Below are 19,095 nucleotides of genomic sequence, written 5' to 3'. Positions count from 1 at the left end.
CAAGCCATGCTTGCTACCACACTCCCTCAGCACTGCCACTGCACACCCTGCCCTGAACTCAGTCTCAGCCGGTTTTGGGGTTTTCTTGCAGCAAGAAGGAACAAGAAAGAGAGCACTCTCTGCTTCAGAGCCTCTGCTGCTTATTAAGCGCTTCGGAAGAGGTCTGCCTTCGGCTCATCTGGGGGTGACTCAGGTGACTTTTCTATGGCCGCCCCGAGGCCCTGGAACGAACTCCCTGTTGATGCAAGAGCTTCCCCATCTCTAAAAGTAAAGGTAAAAGTGTGCCGTCAAGTCGATTTCGACTCGGAGGAGCCTATGGTTTTCTTTGGTAGAATACAGGAGGGGTTTCCCATTACCTCCTCCCACACAGTATGAGATGATGCCTTTCAGCATTTTCCTATATTGCTGCTGCCTGATATAGTACCAGCAGAGATTTGAACCACAACCTTCTGCTTGTTAGTCAAGCATTTCCCCGCTGTGCCATTAGGTGGCTCAAGACGCATTTATTTCATCAAGCCTTTGATCAGCTGGAAGTTGGTTTTTATTGTTGTTCTGCTGTTTTAAAATTTAAAATGGTATTTAAACCCCCGGAGTTTGGCCCCCGAGAGAAAAGATACATTTGCATGCAATACAGGAAGGATGCTTCCCGGGCATCCTCACAGCTCCCAAAATATTCTGTCCGTCTCCACTTCCCTTCATGCAAAGGATGGCCAATCTGAGGCTCTCTGGTAGACAACTTTCATCACCCCCACCACAATTTATCCGGCTTTTTTTGTAATGATTTTTTAATATTCAGAGTGGTTTAGACAAACACAGGCACTTTCCAGATTAAGCCCTACAACAGCGTCACTATGGATCTGCTAAGTATGCTTCCATATTTTCTGTGTTGTGACACCGCAATTCCTGCACTCACAGCAAGGGGCCGTTCACGTTTCCTATGCCACCTTTCGGATTTTATCCTTGCGTCATAGTGCTAACAACGTTGCAAGTCCGTTGCAGAAAAATAGCTGCATTTTCCTGTTGTAGAGTGTGAGATTCTGGGGATCGTTTTCAATACAATCCTGCCAAGCCAAAGCATTTTACCACTGTGGTAGTGTGTAATCTGGAGAGCGACACATACAACACAATCAATGTAAGCAGTTGAGAATGCTTTCTTAGCCAAAAGGCCGATAACACACCATTAAGAACCCAACCAATTAGAGCAACTACTTCACTGAACACTTTCAAAAGGCACCAAACCATGAAATATCCAAAGCCTGTTTAAACAGCTGGGGCTTGGGGAGCAAGCCTGACTGAGCCCACCCCCACCCACCCCCTCCCAGGTTCCAGCACTGCCACCAGAAACACCTCCTCTCTCCACCGACCTTCTGCTGCACTTTGTTGGGGAGTCCTGTTGGGATGGGGGAGGGAGATCTAGTCCCTTGCCAAACCACTCAAAATTTAAAAAGTACCTCCATAAAGACCTTTTCATTTTTGCTTAAGGCAGGGTTCCTCAAGCTTGGATTTCCAGATGTTGTTGGGATGATGGGAGTTGTAGTCCAAGCCCATCTGGAGACCCAAACAGGAGAAACCCTGCCATAGGCAAAAGGGGAGACAGACAGATCAGAGACAGGTCTCCTCTCTTCTCCTAAAGCAAGTTGCTTGACATAACGGAGTCTGCCTCTCGGAGCTGGCGGCCTGAACGGGCCGAGGGCACTCCTGCTCATTTCTGTTTACACAGTCAGGGGGTTCAGGGAGCGGTGGTGGGGATCAGAGGGGCAGAGCAGACCACCACCACCCCGCCTTCCTAACACGCTTTGGCATTTGCGGGGCGGTGCTTGCTAGAAAGAGCTGACTGGGAGGAGCACCAAGCTAGGAGGCGGGCATTATTTACTCCGGATTAACTACGCCTCCCGAAAAGCGCGCGCGTTCCTGTAGGAGGCGCCCTGGAGCATCAGGACACCCTCCAGGGCGACACTTCAGAGGCCAGCTAGTCTCCAGCTGGGCGGCCTGGCGAGCACTAACGCCTTCCCCAGGCGGGAGGCAGAGCCCAGCTTCGAGTGCCCGAAGGCATTTCCGCACGTTACCCATTAACCAAGAAGAATCGAACCGCTTCACCCTCGGCCCGAGCAGAAAAGCGGCAGGAGGGGAGCTGCTGCTCCGGCGGGCACCGCCTGCAGAAGGGGGGGGGGAGGGAGCTGCTGCTCCGGCTGCATGCCAGCCCACCCGCCCCCGCGCCCGGCTTTGCTCCCTCAGCTCCGCGCTCTTCACGGAGGAGGAGGCTTGGGGTGCTGGAGGAGCCATACAACAAGTGCCTTGCCCCCGCCCCCCTTTCTCTCTCTGAAATCCAGTCTGTGGGGTAAGACAGCGCCCCGCCCCCCGTGCCCTTGTTTGCTCCTCCTGTGACCCCCCCCCGCTGTCCAGCGCCCTCCCAGGGGGTGCCCGGCGCGGCGTGCCCAGACTCCGAGGGGCCAGGACGGCAGGCAGGCAGGCAACTCGACACCGACCGGGAGGGCTGCACCCCCAGCGGCAGCGCAGCCCACCCGCTTCTCCTGGCCGCGGCGGGTCCTCCAGCCGGGGAAACTCTCGCCGCAGGAGAGGCCAGAAGTTGCGAGCCAGCCGCCTCTGGGCTGTCAGACCGCTGCGCGCCGGAGACCGAGGCGGGGAGCGGGGCGCGATCTTCTGCCCCGCCGCAAGGCCGCCTGTCTCCCGCCCGCCCCCGCCGAGCTGCCCCTCTCCCCGGCAGGGGACGAGGCAGCGGCTAGCGCCAGCAGCAGGCGAGCGGAGGAGCCTGCCGCCCGCTCTCCCCCGCGCCGCGCTTGTCCTCCGGCTCAGCCTCGATCGGGCCACGGCAGGGCAGGAGACGGGCAGGGCGGCCCAGCCCGCCACCCCGCCACGCGCCCCACCCCGGGCAAGCAAGCGCGGCGGCAGCGGCTCCGGACTTACCCCGCCGGCGCTCCGGCCACCAACAGGCTCCCTCGCGCAGGACGCGCCTCCAGGCACTGGGGCGGGCGCCGAGCTGCACATTGCGCGCCCCCCAGCCCAGCCCCGCTGCGATTCAGGTGTAAGGCGTGGGAGGGGGGAGAAAGAGGATTCTGGGAGATGTAGTTCGCGAGGGGGAGCGCGGAGGCAAGGCGTCGCCCCGCTGCTCTCTCCTCCGCTCCAGGCTGCCTCTTGGCAAAAGTCGCTCTTGGCACCCGGCAGGCTGCCAGCGTCTGTTGCCGGCTGTGCCGGAGCCTGGTTCTTTGGTCCTCCTCCCAACAGGGCCGGGCCGGGGTGGGCTGGGGGCCCTGAGAGGGCGGTGGGATGTATGTGGGGAGGAGGGCGCCGGGTTTTGAGCAGAGTGGGTCGTGGGAGGCTTTTCCCGTTTCATTTAAGCATTTCTTCCCCCTGTTAACTTTTGGTATCTGACCTCTGTTTTCCGTTACTTATAGGTTACTATAAATGTTTCAAACGAAGAAGCACTTGTAATTGTAACGATTAAGAAGCACAATTCTATACTAATGGCATAGTTTGGCTGTATGAGTTCCTCCTATGTAGCCCAGTTCCTGCAGGGCGGTTAAGAAACGGAAGGGGGGGGGGCATCTGAAGTCACTCTGTGCCTCCCTCCACCATCCCCCCCCAGTCCTACCAGAGCGCCGCTTTAAGTTCTCTCTCCCCACCAGTTTCCCCAAGACGCCTGCTGCCCTCCCATCCCTCACCCCAGACACCTACCCAAGAGAGGGAAATTATTTTCAGTTCCTAACAATACAGACGGCATTCCAAAGCATTTAAACATATCACGGCAGCAATATTTAGGACAACCCTGTACAGGAAGCAACATTTTTTACATGAAATGGAGCAGGGGAGATGCAGCTCCTTCCTTCTCCAAGCAGGGACTCCCCACCAGCCTTGCTCCTTCCCCGCCCAGCCTTCTGAGGCAGGAGCCCCAGATGAGGCCGCCCAGTGACAGCAGCGGGCACGGAGCCAACCAATGCTCACACAACCGAACCCAGCGGGCAGCTTTGCCAACGTTCTTGTGTGACTTAGAAGCAAAGCCAGGCTTGCCACCACATGTGTGCTCGACAGAGAGCTACAGGCCTTTCTAGGGAATGTGTCTGTAGAACAACACTGTCTTGCGGGGGGTTTTTAAAAGCAGGTGAAGGCAAGTTGATTTTAGAGAGCTTTTCAGTGAACCTGCCATATGGTTTAATAGGGAAAGGAATACAATTGGTTTCACTCTTTGCTCACCTGTAATCCTTCGCTGGGACTGCACTTCATTGTTCGTTTTATTGTGTTTGTACATTATTGATTTTATGGTTTACTTCCTGTTGCAACCCCTTCAAAGAGCATCTTGAAGCAGAGGGTCTGGCAGCTTTCCTTCCATCCATCCATCCATCCATCCATCCATCCATCTGCCCACCACTCCCCCAGACTCCAACAGGCAGAGTGGAGAGCGGACCACGGCAGTAGCAGCAGGGAGGGGAGGGAAGCGCCGCCCCCGCCCTGCCCCCATCTCGGAGTCAGCTCCAGAGTCGAGAGCAGAGCAGCCTGCCTGCCTGCCTAGCTGCCTCCCAGTCCTTGGTGAAAGCCGCGACTCACGAGAGAAGCTGCAGGCTGGGCAGGGGCCAGGCAGCCACACGGAGGGAGGGAGCTCATTGTCAGGGCACACAGGTGAGGGGCGCGCCGGGAAAGTGCCCTGTTGCCCGGTGGCCCAGTCCGAGCCTGCCTCACAACAGCAAAGGTTGCGCCCCGCCTCGCTTTATGGCCACGGAAGGACAAGACCTTAGGACCGACTCCAGCGTGACACAGTCAAGAGCATGCCTTCGAGTGTCACAGAACGCTTCTTGTTCTGGACTGTAAGCAGAACAGCAAACATGGGAAGAGAAAAGCCTGGACAGGATGTTGACTCCTGCAGGCATGATGGCCTGTACCATCCATTGATGGCCGTACCATCCATTGGGCAAGGGGAGACAATTGTCTCCCAGCCCACTGCCTCGAGGCCCCCCCACCAGAGGCAAGTCACATGACTCCCCAGCGCGGCCACCTGGGCTTCCTTTAGTATTCCAGATCTGTTCCTTCTGTGCCATGACCTTCTCTCCCTCCCTCCCTCCTTTCCCCATCTCCACCCTTTTGCCTGCTCCTCCTTCCCCGTCCTGGCCTCATCCGGCTCTCATTCGTTGGTGGGTGGACGCACGCATCGGCACCCTGCCTGCCTGCCTGCTAAAAGGGGCAAAGGAAAATGCATCCTGCTCCCGGCCCAATATGAAGTTGGTGGTGGGTGTCTGAGCATTTTTTCAAGAATTTAGTTTCCCACACATGCACGGCGGATGGGTGATGTGTCACGGCTCCGTCACAATGACGGAGGAGGCTCGGAGGCTTGGGTGAGTGGCTGGCAGGAGAAGGCAGCGGTGGGCAATGGCGGGGGAAGCAAGAGGAGGCAGCATCGGCTGTGGGCGAGTGCGCTGCCAGATAGAGGCTTCGGCATTTGTGGAGCTGGCAGAGGTGATGGCGGGGGGGGCTTGGTCGAGTGAGGGGGTGGGCGGTGAGAGGGGCTTTGGGCGTGTTTGTGAGGAGAGACATGGAGCCTGACTCCTTGGTTAGTATGAGACCCGGCAGGCGTGGAGCAAAAGGTTGATCCTAGTGCTGCTGTGGGGTGGGGGGGAACCTAAAAACAAAACACTTCCAAACTCAGTTGCTGGACTTCACTGCAGCTTCAAAATAAAAGCACCAGGAATATTTGGGTCCCAATATTTTGGTGTGTATGGTTAGCCCCACACTCAGCTTCTTTTAGCTGATAAATACCAGGCTGTGTTAAATAATTGGAATGATTTAAGACTGTTGAGTAGGACTGGAGCTGAAGCACTACAATGTGCCTATTTTTAAAGGGTTGTTTTAAGGGCATAGATTGCTACTATAAAAACATCCCTTTAATCTTTAACCGTACAAGCAGGTCCATTTTCAAGAGACAGTCATTTATTTGCCTAGCTATAAACAGTAATTTATGATACCTGCTAGCCATTCGCATTTACTCCCTTCCAACACTTTGGCAGAGATAGGAAGCTGTTCAGTTGCTTTCAATGAAAAGGCGATGTAATTATCATCTGCATTGGGGAGACCAAACTATTCTGGTCATATATACATTTGTAAAAAGAGATAATGAGGTCAAGAGCACCATCCACTATATCAGATTTATTTATAATAAGTTTTCTTTCCAACTTTTCCATTTTCAAAACGGAATACCCAAAGGAGCTAACAGACGCCCATAACATACTAAAACAATGGAAGCATGAATATCCAAAGAGTTCATACTGCTAATTTGCTACCTCTTAAAGATTTTTAAGACTCAGTATTGATATGTGCAATGATTAAAGTTCTTCCTTGATTCTGTTGTATTCGTTGGTTCTGCTGCTATTTTACACCTTGTAACTAGTTGGGATAGTTAGCAGAGACATCGGGCCAGGAGAAGGAGAGGAAGGCAGTGAGGGGCCCATTTTAAAATATCATTTCTAGGCCCCTGCCAACCTTGGTACGCCCCTGCCCCCAGGTATCTGCTATCTATCTATCTTTCTGTCTATCTAACTTCTATCCTGCCCAAACTTTGGTCTCTGGGCAGTTATTAAGATGCAGAAGCCGCCAGAGATAGGTCGTGCTTTTACTCATAAGAACAGCCTGTTCTTATGAGTAAAAGCAGCCCTGCTGGATCAGGCCCAAGGAAGCTCATCTAGCCCAGCATCCTGTTTCACACAGTGGCCCACCAGATGGTGCTGGAAGCCTACAGGCAGGAGCGGAAAGGGGCCTGCCCTCTCTCCTGCTGTGACTCCTCTGCAGCTGGTATTCGGAGGCATCCTGCCTCTGAGCAGGAGTGTAAGGAGGCTGGCGGTGGCCTGTGTGCGGCCCCTGCTGCCCCTGCGTCTGACATCAGATGCAGGGGCCTGGCTAGCAATGCCCCCATGTCTAATGTCAGACGCGGGGGGCATGGTCTTCCTCCCAAACGGGGCTGCGTGGCCCTGTTTGGAAGGGAGATTGGCCCGCTCCATGTTGGGCAGCATGGACTAGAGCAACTCTCCGTGCCTTGAAGGCAGGGAGAGCTGTTCTGGCCGCACTGCCAATGCAGCGCAGGCCGATCTCTCTGCTAAATGAGGCCGCACGGCCCAGTTTGAGCGGGAGATAGATTGGCTCCGCTGCATTGGCAGCAAGACCAGGAGCGGCTCTCCGTGCCTTTAAGGCAGGGAGAGTCCCTCCGGCCATGCTGCCCAACACAGCGTGGGCTGATTTTGGCTCCAAACGGGGCCACGCAGCCCCATTTGGGACTGAAGTAACGCCCCTGTGTCTAACGTAAGACTTGGGGGGGGCGTGTCTGGGGCCACACTCGAGGTCCCTGATTGGTGGCGGCCCAGGTTCTTTGAACCTGTTCACCCAATGGTGGCTCCCCGCCTGCCTCTAAGGCTGGAGGTGGCCTATAGCTCTCCGACTAGTAGCTCTCCTCCATGAAGTTATCCAAGCCCCTCTTAAAGCCATCCAGGTTATTGGCTGTCATCGCTTGCAGAACCCATGCTGGTTCTCCTTCAGCATGACCTGTTCTTCTCTATGTTTAACAATTTTTTCCTTAAGTATGCTTCCCATCAGTTCACCTGGAACTTAAGCTAACCAGCCTATAGTTTCCCAGATTCTCCCTGGATCCCTTGTTGAAAGTAGGAATTACATTAGCTACTTTCCAGTCCTCTGGTTCAGAGCCTGATTGTAGGGACGAGTTGCATGGTTTTGCTAGGAGATCAGCAATTTCACATTTGAGTTCCTTCAGAACTCTTGGGTAGGTGCCATGTGGCCCTGGGACCTTTACACACAGCAGGCTTTACCGCTAGTTTTCTGGGAGGCTTTATTGCAAACTCGAAGTTGTCCCAAAAAACCAACACAAATAGTGGATTTTTTTTACCCCGGATATAAATCAGACTACATTCTAACGACTGTGAAAAACCCGAATTGTGTGTGAACTGCTCCCTGATACTCCGAAGTCCCTGAGAGTTAAATCTGGCCAATAAGTGAATGCACCCCCTCCATACTGGAGGAGATGCAAGTCTACTGCTGCTTCTTTGTATTTTGTACAGTTCTTATGCTTGTATTTTAAATCTTTTTAGTCAGATTTGTTTTATATTTTAGCTTAATATTTTAATTGTGTCATTTTTATAGTCTTGTTTTTAATTTTTGTGTGAACCGCCTTGGGATTGTTTTAAAGAAAGGCGGTATACAAATTTAACAATAATAAATACACAAACAAACAAACAAACAAATCAATAAATCAATATAGGGCTTTAAAACTTCCTGGTGATTAGTTTTTCAAGACAGTTTAGAACATCCTCTCTAGTCACCTCAAATTGGCCCAGTTCTTCAGCCTCTAAGCCTGAGAAGATCAATCTCAGTGTGGGTTTATATGGTATATCCTCTGCCATGAAGACAGACGCAAAGAACTCTTTTGGCTTCTCTGCAATCTCTTTATCCTCCTTAATAATTCCTATCACACCCCTCATAATCTAAGGGGCCAACCACCTCCCTGGCAGGTTTTCTGCTTCTGATATATTTAAAGAACTCATGAGCTAGCTTCCAAGGATCATTAGGTAGGATGTTAAGCAAAATGGTGGGAGAGGCAGTTATGATATTGGAATCCCAAAGTCTGCAGTTCACAACAGTCTTAAGAGGGAGTATAGGCAGTGATAGGCAGACCGAACGGGATTAGACTCTTCTAGGTGCAAAATGGACAAAGAACTAATCATTTAGACAGATCCACAAAGGACTTTCCTATCACTGCCGATGAGTGAAATGGAAACTCCAAGTTCAGAGGCAGTGTACCTTTGAATACGAGATGGCAGAGACAAATAGGGCTAGCTATAATTTTTTCCTGCCTCTCTGAGGAAATCTGGCCAAGCAAGCACCGCCAGGAACAGGATGCCGTCTGGATAGATGGACTTGGCTTGATCTGATGTTCTTATGGGCATTGATGATACTAGTGGGTGTACCTTTTAGTGCAGACGTGAACAGGTGGAGCTTTCCCCATCCCTGTGTTTCCATGCTGGGGAAAATGTGTCGTCAGTTTCTGCTTGTCCTGCTGAAGCTATTAAAAGTACTGGATCCTTGTTTACATAAAGAGGTGGCAATTCTATAGCCCTTCATGGAGGCTCAGGCGGCTTGACTGAATGTACAGATGGCAGTGGGATGGCCAGCTCCCAGCCCTGCTGCACACGCATCCCAGCTCACACCTGCGGTGTGCAAAGGCAGGGATCATCCCAGCCAAGGGACCTGCCTGACAAGACAATAGATGTGAAGCACGTGGAACACGTAGAAGCACTATGCAAATACCATGTCTGTTTGTTTGTTTGTCTGTCTATCAAATTTGTATGCCTCCCCAAACATCTGTCTCTGGGCGGCTCACAACAACATAAACAATTAAAACACAACAATAAAATACCTTACAACAGTTTAAAACCACAATTAAATTAAAAAAAAAAACCTTGGGTGAAAAGGTAAGTCTCTAAGGATTTTTTTTAAAAAAGTTTGTCAGAGAGGGTGGGGAGGCTCTTATTGCAGCAGGGAGCGTGTTCCAGAGTCTCGGGGCAGCAACAGAGAAGGCCCGTCCCTGCATAGTCAGCGGATGAGCTGGTGGCAACTGCAGACGGACCTCTCCGGGGGATGTCAAGGGGGGGCCATGGGGCTCATGGCGAAGAAGACATTCTCTTAAATACCCTGGGCCTAAGCTGTTTAGGGCGAAGACCATGTACACATTATTAATGCAAATACCATGTACACTCTGTTATTGCATGCAACTATATCATACCAGATGGGACCATTAGCCCATCCAAACTCCATGTTGTCTGTTCTGGCTGACTCTCCAGTCTCCAGTGAGCAGAGGTGGGATGGAAGACGACACAAACACATGTATGAATAGTGGGAGTCACAGTGGCCAGCCATAGGCATCAATCTAGTGGGGAAACTACAGGTGTGAGGTCCATCGATTAGGCGTTCTCAACCTTGGGTCCTCAGATGTTGTTGGATAACTACTCCCATCATTCCCAGCCACAAGGGCTGATGGTCATTGTGGCTGGGGATGATGGGATTTGTGGTCCAACATCATCTGGGGACCCAAGGTTGAGAACTCCTGCCACTGATTGTTCCTTGTGGCATTTTAGGTGGTTCTTTCAGTCTTCCTGTACACAGAGGTTGTAATGGGAAGCCCAACTTTAGAACTCATAGGAGCTTTTGTAGGGGTCTCCATGATATCTAATCCAGCAGTGTGACAAGGGGAGTGGATAACCGGCTCATCTTCTCTAGGAAAGGCTAAAGCTGGCAAGCTAGCCAAAGCCTGGTAGCCAATGATAGGAACACAGGAAACTGCCATATACTGAGTCAGACCATTGGTCTATCTAGCTCAGTATTGTCTGCACAGACTGGCAGCGGCTTCTCCAAGGTTGCAGGCAGGAATCTCTCTCAGCCCTATCTTGGAGATGCTGCCAGGGAGGGAAATTGAAACCTTCTGCTCCTCCCAGAGCAGCTTCATCCCCTGAGGGGAATATCTTGCAGTGCTCACACATCAAGTCTCCCATTCAGATGCAACCAGGGCAGACCCTGCTTAGCTATGGGGACAAGTCGTGCTTGCTACCACAAGACCAGCTCTCCTCTCCGATGCCCCTGAAGGAGCAGATACACAACTTGGAGGTACCCCTGAGGGGTACCTCCGTTGTGCATCTTCTCCTTCAGGGGGAGTATAACCCCGTCCAGAACAATTTTGTTTGTTTATTTACAAGATTTATATGCCACCATTCTTCATTTATGTATCCATGGCAACTTACAACAGAAACCATTAAAAGACACAGACCCATAAGAAAATACAATACTATACTATACTATACTATACTATACTATACTATACTATACTATACTATACTATACTATTTCCTCACCAATAGGACCATCCTGTTCACACTCCCAAGGTTCCTATCCATTTCATTCTCAGGGCTTCAGTCTGCCCAAATGTTGCCCCAAGAGTCAATTTTGGTGCCCAGACCTGAAGGGCTTCAGAGTCCAGCTCCCACGAGTTAAAAATAAAAAGTTAAGGGGGGCCTCTTATGGTCACTCCACCCTGCCACTGCCTTGTGGCACCGAACTGCGGTGCTAAACCTTCAATAATTCCAGCCGCCATGTGCGCGGCCGGGGTGTGTGGGGTGAGCTGAGCAGGCCTCCCCCACCCCCATGGGGGCAGCTGCTGGGCCTAACTGTTCGGCCCAGCGGCCCTTGAGAACTGCGAGGAAGCTCCGGCACGCCTGTGCAGTTATAATAGAGTGTCGCAAACCAATGTTGTCATATCATTCCTGATCTATTCGGTGCCACGGTTCAGTGCTGAGCGGCAGCAGTGGGGTGGGGTGGTGGCAGGAGGCCCCCCCTGGACCTTGGAGGCCCCAGACTGTGTCCCCAAGGTCTGGGGGGTAAGAGTGGCCCTGCTAAGAGTTTAGTGTCAGGACTTTGAATCCAGTGATCAAAATTCTGGGCTTGGGTGAAATTTCTGCTTCTGCAGGGCAACTGTTTCTTGCTGGAAGATCATGCCTGCCCCTTCCCCACCCCACCCCCAAATACTATCTGTATCTTGGATTTGGTTTCTGTTGTGAGGAAGAACATCATCTGCCCATTTTGAAAGAGCTGCACAGGCTACCAGTGTGTTTCTGGGTCCAATTCAAGGTGCTGGTTTTGACCTTTAAAGCCCTTAACAGTTTGGGCCCGGGGTATCTGAGGGACTGCCTGCTCCCAAGGGTTGCTGCCGGCTTCACAAGATCATCTGAGGGAGCTCTGCTCCTGGTGCTGACAATGAGGGAGGCTTGGTTGTCGTGCACTCGGGACAGGGCCTTCTCTGTTGCTGCCCCCAGAGCTTGGAACACTCTCCCAGTGGCCATTCGCTCCTTGGACTCCATCACATTTTTTAGAAAGCTTGTTAAATCTTGGCTTTTTATCCAGGCCTTTACATGATTGTTTTAATGCTGCTTCTACGTGTTTTTATCCCTGTACAGTTTTTATGTTTGTATTTTTATATATTTTAAATCAGATTTGTTGTCATATTTTTAGCTTAATACCTTTAACTGTCATTTTTATTGTGTTTTTTAATTTTTGTAAACTGCCTTGGGATTGTTTTTAATGAAAGGCGGTATATAAATTTAACAATAAAATAAATATGTGGACTTCCCAGCAGCATCTGGAGGGCCACTGTGTGAAACAGGATGCTGGACTAGATGGACCTTAGGCCTGATCCAGCAGGGCTGTTCTTATGTTCTTAAGGAATACAATGTGGGACAGGGCCTTCTCTGTTGCTGCCCCCAGACTCTGGAATGCTCTCCCGGTGGCTATTCATTTTTATATTCTTGTTTTTAATTTTTCTGTGTGAAACGCCTTGGGGTTGTTTTAATGAAAGGCGGTATACAAATCTAACAGTAAATAAATAAATAAATAACAAAGGAAGAACCCCAAGGATTAGTCACCAGCGGCACTTTAATGGCAACCTGTCTCCACTTTCTACTACCAACACGGTGGCATGGGGTGGGATTCCGAAACAAACTCAGGATGTATTATATAGCTGTCCCTCAGTGGCCCTCCAGTCCTCTTGAAATGACTCGTATCCCACCTGCCGGGGACAGAGAAAGAGAGTCAGCACGGACCCACACAGGTCTTTCCAAAGTGCAGTCGTCCTCCCACCCTTGGAGCAGCAGGGTCCGCCATCCCATCTCAGGAGCCGAGACTTTAACCCTAGCAATTGGCAGACTGAGAGAGAGAAAGAGAGAGACAGATGCACTCTCGCCAACACCCTTGCAGAGGCAGGGATGCCTGAGCTCCGTTTCTGGGCCTCTACAAGCAAGCAGACTGCTGGAAGAACTGCTCTGTGCTCTTGCTTCCCAAGACAACACATCCAGGGTTCGAGCGCATGGTGGAAGATGAAGCAACGGGGCAGCCCACAGTCCGGCAGGTGCCAAATGCTGCCTTGCCCCATAGCCCTGGGGGGAGCCAGTCCCCTTTCAAAAATATTCCTTGCCAACAATGGAAGTGGCATGGGGGGGAGGGAGGAGGGAAGGTTGCCAGCTGCCTCCTCTTCATTCCTGATGTTTCCAGCAAGCTTTGCAAGGAGGATGAGGGGAGGCCCCCGCTTTGCAAAGCCTGCCAGTGCCAGAGGGGGCCCAGAGGGCTGCTCCAAAGCCAGTGGTGGAGCTGGACATCTTGCCACCCTGCAGGTGTCTCCAAAATCTTCTGTCTCAGGTGACCATCTCGCCTCGCCTCATGAAAGGGCCGCCCCGGTCAGGCAGAGCTCAGTCAGACTCGCTGGTCTCCTGCGGCTCAACTGCTGCCTTTCAGGGAGCTCCCTGCTAGGCTCAGCATGGCCTGCCCCTCACTGCACAATCACGAACTCTCAAGGCCTGGTAGCAGAAATGGGTTCGAAAAGTAAATGTGCACAGATGAGAGGGTGGACAGGGGGCAATGTTCAAACCAGGGCTGCTTGTTCAGAGAAGGGTGGTGATTAAGATCAGCTTACTTCAGCAAGTTGGCCGTCAGCCGTGTTTCCAAGCAGTCTCTGGCACAAGTTTCCATTTTTATATTTAGAAGAGGCAAGTTCCTATTTAACATATTTATATACTGCCCCAAACTCATAAGAACAGCCCTGCTGGACCAGGCCCAAGGCCTATCTAGTCCAGCATCCTGTTTCACACACTGGCCCACTAGGTGCCTCTGGGAAGCCCACAGGCAAGAGGTGAGGGCTTGCCCTCTCTCCTGCTGTTGCTCCCCTGCAAGTGGTATTGAGAGGCATCATGCTTTTGGGGCTGGAGGTAGCCCACAGCCACCAGTCTAGTAGCCATTGATAGACCTGTCCTCCATGAATTTGTCTAAGCCCCTTATAAAACCATCCAAGCTAGTGGCTATCATCACATCTTGTGGCAGAGAATTCCATAGGTTAATTATACACTGTGTGAAAAAGTACTTCCTTTTTTTGGTCCTAAATTTCCCAGCCTTCATTTTAATGGGATAACCCCTGGTTCTAAGTGTTGTGAGAGAGGGAGGAAAATCAGCATATATGTGAAGTCCACCCCCCCACCTCCACCCACAAAATGTATCACTTTACACTTGCTTACATGTGTCTGGGCCATTTACAATAAAACACAAAACAAAATTAAAACATTAAAACAATTTAAAATCTAAACACAATGTTGAATCATCTAAGTATGTGAGTGTGTATATGTGTGTGTGTACGCACACACACAGACTTATAATTTAACATATTTTTAAATTTTTAAATTGTTGTTAATTGTTTCTTTAAAAAATTATATGTAATTTTAATATATTTCTATTTGAAAATAGAAATATATACGAGCAGCCCTTCTGGATCAGACCAAAGGCCCAGATAGTCCAGCACCACCCTGCTCTCTACAGTCCAGACAGACTAAAAGCATTGGCAGGGAATGCCTCTTCCAGTTGAGGGCTTCCTTCCAAAGGGCTCCTGGAATGCATCCAGGGGGCTTCCTCTCAGCCAGTGGATTAGGATGGCAACATTTGCTTTCGGCAAGCACCGCATTACCATGGATCTCAATAGGCATTTGGGTTCAGATCCCTCTCAGTACATTCCTTCCTATAAGGCTTGTCACAGGCTGATCCTCCTCTAGCCCTCTTACTGTTTTACATGAAACGTACTTAATGGTTTGGTGCAAAGCACCGTCCTCTGGATCTTTTGACTCTGTATTCTGTGCTGCTTAAGATGGGATGTCATATTTTTTCATTTTTCACTGACTTTAAATTGCATTCATCTTTTGACTGTGATTCCCACCACCCACAGGTCACTTTGAGGATTGGATCCTTTTGAGGTTGTACATTTTAAAATGTACAAACAAACCCCAGTAGGTGCTAATTGCCACCAGCACAAATGCTTTCTCATTTTACTGCTTTATCCTGAGCCATGAAGGACAGGGTGCAGGATCCATCCCATCCTGATACACTACTGTGGTCATTGGGGGGGCCAAGCCTTTTCAGGGTGCATTGTTTGGTCCCCAGTCAGATGCTTTTTATTCTGAGGCTACTTTTTGTTTGTGGTCCCTAAAAAAATAATGTGCAACCAACCCATCAACCCGAGTTTAATGCATTTGATTTCTCCTCCTGAATTCAATGCATTTCAACAGCCAGGGCTTTTTAAAAGGAAAATTCAGAACTGCACAATGGTATGTGTAATTCGGACACATAGCACTCCTGTGCATGACCTTTGTCTATGGACACAGACTTTGTTGCTAGAGTCACATTCCATGACATTTAGAAGCCTACACAGAGTGGGAGAAAGTCCTCAGAACTGGGGATGGGACGGACAGGTCTGTTGCGGGAGCCTGTTCATTGGTGGAGACCCTGAGGGGAATAGCAGCAGAGTCTGTGGGAAGCACCTTTGGCAGGGGGAGGAGAAATGGGGGGGGGGGCTTAATTAAGGTCCGGGTTGTAGAGGAGCCAGGACTACTCCCTTGACTTTTCTCATGGTCATCAGTTACCTTTCACATCATCTAACATAATACAACTTTTGTATGACTTGAATGACATTGTGAACTGGAAACGGTGCAGAAGAGGGCCAGGAGCATAAGGAGGCTGGAGGCAGCCCATGTGTGGCTGCCGCCGTAGCCCCCTGGCCCCGCCCCCCACATCTGACATCAGACGCAGGGGGCTGGCTAGCCACACTCCCGTGTCTGACATCAAACGCGAGGGACGTGGTCTCCCAAATGGGGCCGAGCGGGCCCATTTGGAGGGGAGATCGGCCCGTGCTGCATTGGGCAGCGTGGGCCAGAGTGACTCTCTCTGCCTTAAAGGCAGGGAGAGCTGTTTCGTAGGGGTGAGTCCGAACCGGTCTGGCAGCCATTCTAAAGAATGGCCGAACTGCCGGACCGGTTCGGCCCTTGCTGGTTTGGGTCCGGGTGGGGGGTATTGCTTTAAGGGCGGGAGGGCTTGCTTACCCCTCCCGCCTCTTTGCCCCCTCCAGCGCCCGTATTTAACAGACTAACGGGGCGCTGGAAACCAGCCGCCCCCGCCGCCGCCCCCCCCGCCGCGAGCTGATTTACCCACCAAAACTACCAATACCCCTGCCGCCGCCGCCGCCGCCGCCACCCGCCAGTCCTCCCTCCCAGCTGCCCGCCCGCCCGCCCGAGGACTCACCCGATGCTTTAGAAAAAATGAGAGGAGCTACCGGACGGAGCTCCTCTCGCTACGAAGGCCTGCTGCATACTGAAGGCGCTTTGTGCGCGCACGCATGCGCGCGCCGCAAAGAACACCGATCGCCGGAGGCCCGGTCTACCCGCCGGGAAAAGGTTGGGTAGACCGGGCCTCCGATCGCCGGAGGCCCGGTCTACCTGCCGGGCCGGGTAGACCGGGCCTCTGGCGATTGGCGTTCTTTGCGGCGCGCGCATGCGTGCGCGCGCAAAGCGCCTTCAGTATGCAGCAGGCCTTCGTAGCGAGAGGAGCTCCGTCCGGTAGCTCCTCTGGTTTTTTCTAAAGCATCGGGTGAGTCCTCGGGCGGGCGGGCGGGCAGCTGGGAGGGAGGGAGGGAGGGAGGGCTGGCGGGTGGCGGCGGCGGCGGCAGGGGTATTGGTAGTTTTGGTGGGTAAATCAGCTCGCGGCGGGGGGGGGCGGCGGCGGGGGGCGGCTGGTTTCCAGCGCCCCGTTAGTCTGTTAAATACGGGCGCTGGAGGGGGCAAAGAGGCGGGAGGGGTAAGCAAGCCCTCCCCGCCCTTAAAGAAAGGCCCCCCTTCGGTGCCGGTCCGGACTGCTCCGGACCGTGCACATCCCTACCGTTTCGGCCATACTGCCAATGCAGCACGGGCCGATCTCCCCTCCAAATGGGCCTGCTCGGCCCCGTTTGGGAGGGAGATTGGTTGGCCCTGCTGTGTTGGCAGCGAGACCAGGAGCGGCTCTCCCTGTCTTTAAGGCAGGGAGAGTCACTCTGGCCACGCTGCCCAACACAGCACGGGCCAATTTCAGGACCAAACAGGGCCGTGTGTCCCCATTTGGGACCAAAATAATGCACCCATGTTGGACGTCAGATGTGAGGGGCGTGTCTAGGGCCGCACTCGTGGCCCCTGATTGGAGGCGGCCTGGGTTCTTTGAACCCATTCGCCCAATGGTGGCTCTGCCCCTGAAGAGGGCAACCAAGATGATCAGGGGCCTGGAGCACCTTCCAAGGCACAGCTACAGCCTCTGGGGCTTTTTAATTTGGAAAAGAGGAGACTACGGGGAGACAGGTTAGAGGTGTATGAAATTATGCATAGAGCACTTGTCGAGGGTGCAACAGCAAGAGAGAGGGCACGCCCTCGCCTCTTGCCTGTGGGCTTCTCAGAGGCTTCTGGTGGCCACTGTGTGAAACAGGATACTGGACTAGATAGGCCTTGGGCCTGATCCAGCAGGGCTGTTCATATGTTCTTAGGAAGTTGCCATATACTGAGTCAGACCATAGGTCCATCTAGCTCAGTATTGTCTGCACAGATTGGCAGTGGCTTCTCCAAGGCTGCAAGCAGAAATCTCTCTCAGCTCTATCTTGGATAAGCCAGGGAGGGAACTTGGAATCTTCTGCTCTTCCCAGAGCGGCTCCATCCCCTGAGGGGAATATCTTGCAGTGCTCACACTTCTAGTCTCCCATTCATATGCAACCAGGGTGGACCCTGCTTAGCTAAGGGGACAAGTTATGTTTGCTACCGCAAGACCAGCTCTCCTCTCCTCTTTTTCTTAGAGAGAGTCGACGGACAGAAATTTCTCTCTCTCTCTCTCTCTCTCTCATAATACTAGAACCAGGGTCATCCCACGAAACTGATAGCTGGGAAATTTAGGACCAACAAAAGGAAGTACCTTTTCACGCAACCTATGGAATTCTCTGCCACAGGATGTGGTGACAGCCATCAGCCTGGGTAGCTTTAAGAAGGGCTTAGATAAATTCATGGAGGACAGGTCTATCAGTGGCTACTAGTTCGGTGGCTATAGGCCACCCCCAACCTCAGCGTCATGATGCCTCTAAATACCAGTTACGGGGGAGCAACAGCAGAAGAGAGGGCATGCCTTCAGCTCAGCTCTTGTCTGCGGGCTTCCCAGGGGCATCTGGTGGGCCACTGTGGGAAACAGGATGATGGACTAGATAGGCCTTGGGCCTGATCCAGCAGGGAACGGCCGAGGGTGCTGGGAATGTTTAGCCTTGTGAAGACAAACAGTTGGCAGATATCATAATCACCGTCAACTACAGGTGAAACTTGGAAAATTAGAATATCGTGCAAAAGTCCATTAATTTCAGTAATGCAAATTAAAAGGTGAAACTGATATATGAGACAGACGCATTACATGCAAAGCGAGATAAGTCAAGCCTTAATTTGTTATAATTGTGATGATCATGGCGTACAGCTCATGAAAACCCCAAATCCACAATCCCAGAAAATTAGAATATTACATGGAACCAAGAAGACAAGGATTGAAGAATAGAACAATATCAGACCTCTGAAAAGTATAAGCATGCATATGTATTCAGTACTTGGTTTGGGCCCCTTTTGCAGCAATTACTGCCTCAATGAGGCGTGGCATGGATGCTATCAGCCTGTGGCACTGCTGAGGTGTTATGGAAGACCAGGATGCTTCATTAGTGGCCTTCAGCTCTTCTGCATTGTTTGTTCTCATGTCTCTCATCCTTCTCTCGGCAATGCCCCATAGATTCTCTATGGGGTTCAGGTCAGGCGGGTTTGCTGGCCAATCAAGCACAGTACACTGTATACTTTTCAGAGGTCCGATATTGTTCTTTTCTTCAATCCTTGTCTTCTTGGTTCCATGTAATATTCTAATTTTCTGGGATTGTGGATTTGGGGTTTTCATGAGCTGTACGCCATGATCATCACAATTATAACAAATTAAGGCTTGACTTATCTCGCTTTGCATGTAATGCGTCTGTCTCATATATCAGTTTCACCTTTTAATTTGCATTACGGAAATTAATGGACTTTTGCACGATATTCTAATTTTCCGAGTTTCACCTGTATATCCTGAAGGGTGGCCACATAGGAGAAGTGAGCTGGTTCTCTTGCTCCTTAGAACCAAGGGGTTGAAATTACAAGGAAGCAGACT

At 51.6% G+C, this 19,095-nt stretch overlaps 2 protein-coding genes across 4 annotated transcripts in view; both read right to left on the bottom strand.

Moving 5' to 3' along the window:
- The window catches only part of LOC128347000 (myogenesis-regulating glycosidase-like), a 31,754-nt gene extending 28,704 nt beyond the window's left edge, over nucleotides 1-3,050 (bottom strand). Inside the window, exon 1 of the mRNA XM_053300925.1 lies at nucleotides 2,926-3,050. The gene's annotated coding sequence lies outside the window, so the exon portion shown is untranslated. The remainder of the gene's footprint in view (nucleotides 1-2,925) is intronic.
- Nucleotides 3,051-12,465: 9,415 nt separating this feature from the next.
- C2H9orf24 (chromosome 2 C9orf24 homolog) overlaps nucleotides 12,466-19,095 on the bottom strand; it is a 41,438-nt gene continuing 34,808 nt past the window's right edge. For all 3 annotated transcript variants that reach the window (XM_053298923.1, XM_053298924.1, XM_053298925.1), the window contains exon 7: nucleotides 12,466-12,616. In XM_053298923.1, coding sequence (XP_053154898.1) covers nucleotides 12,511-12,616 — 106 coding nt within the window. In that variant the 3' untranslated portion in view covers nucleotides 12,466-12,510. The remainder of the gene's footprint in view (nucleotides 12,617-19,095) is intronic.

The sequence above is a fragment of the Hemicordylus capensis genome, chromosome 2 (genome assembly GCF_027244095.1).
Source record: "Hemicordylus capensis ecotype Gifberg chromosome 2, rHemCap1.1.pri, whole genome shotgun sequence".
NCBI lineage: Eukaryota > Metazoa > Chordata > Lepidosauria > Squamata > Cordylidae > Hemicordylus > Hemicordylus capensis.
Note: the sequence above shows the minus strand (reverse complement) of the source record. Positions and strands in the feature narration are given on the sequence as shown.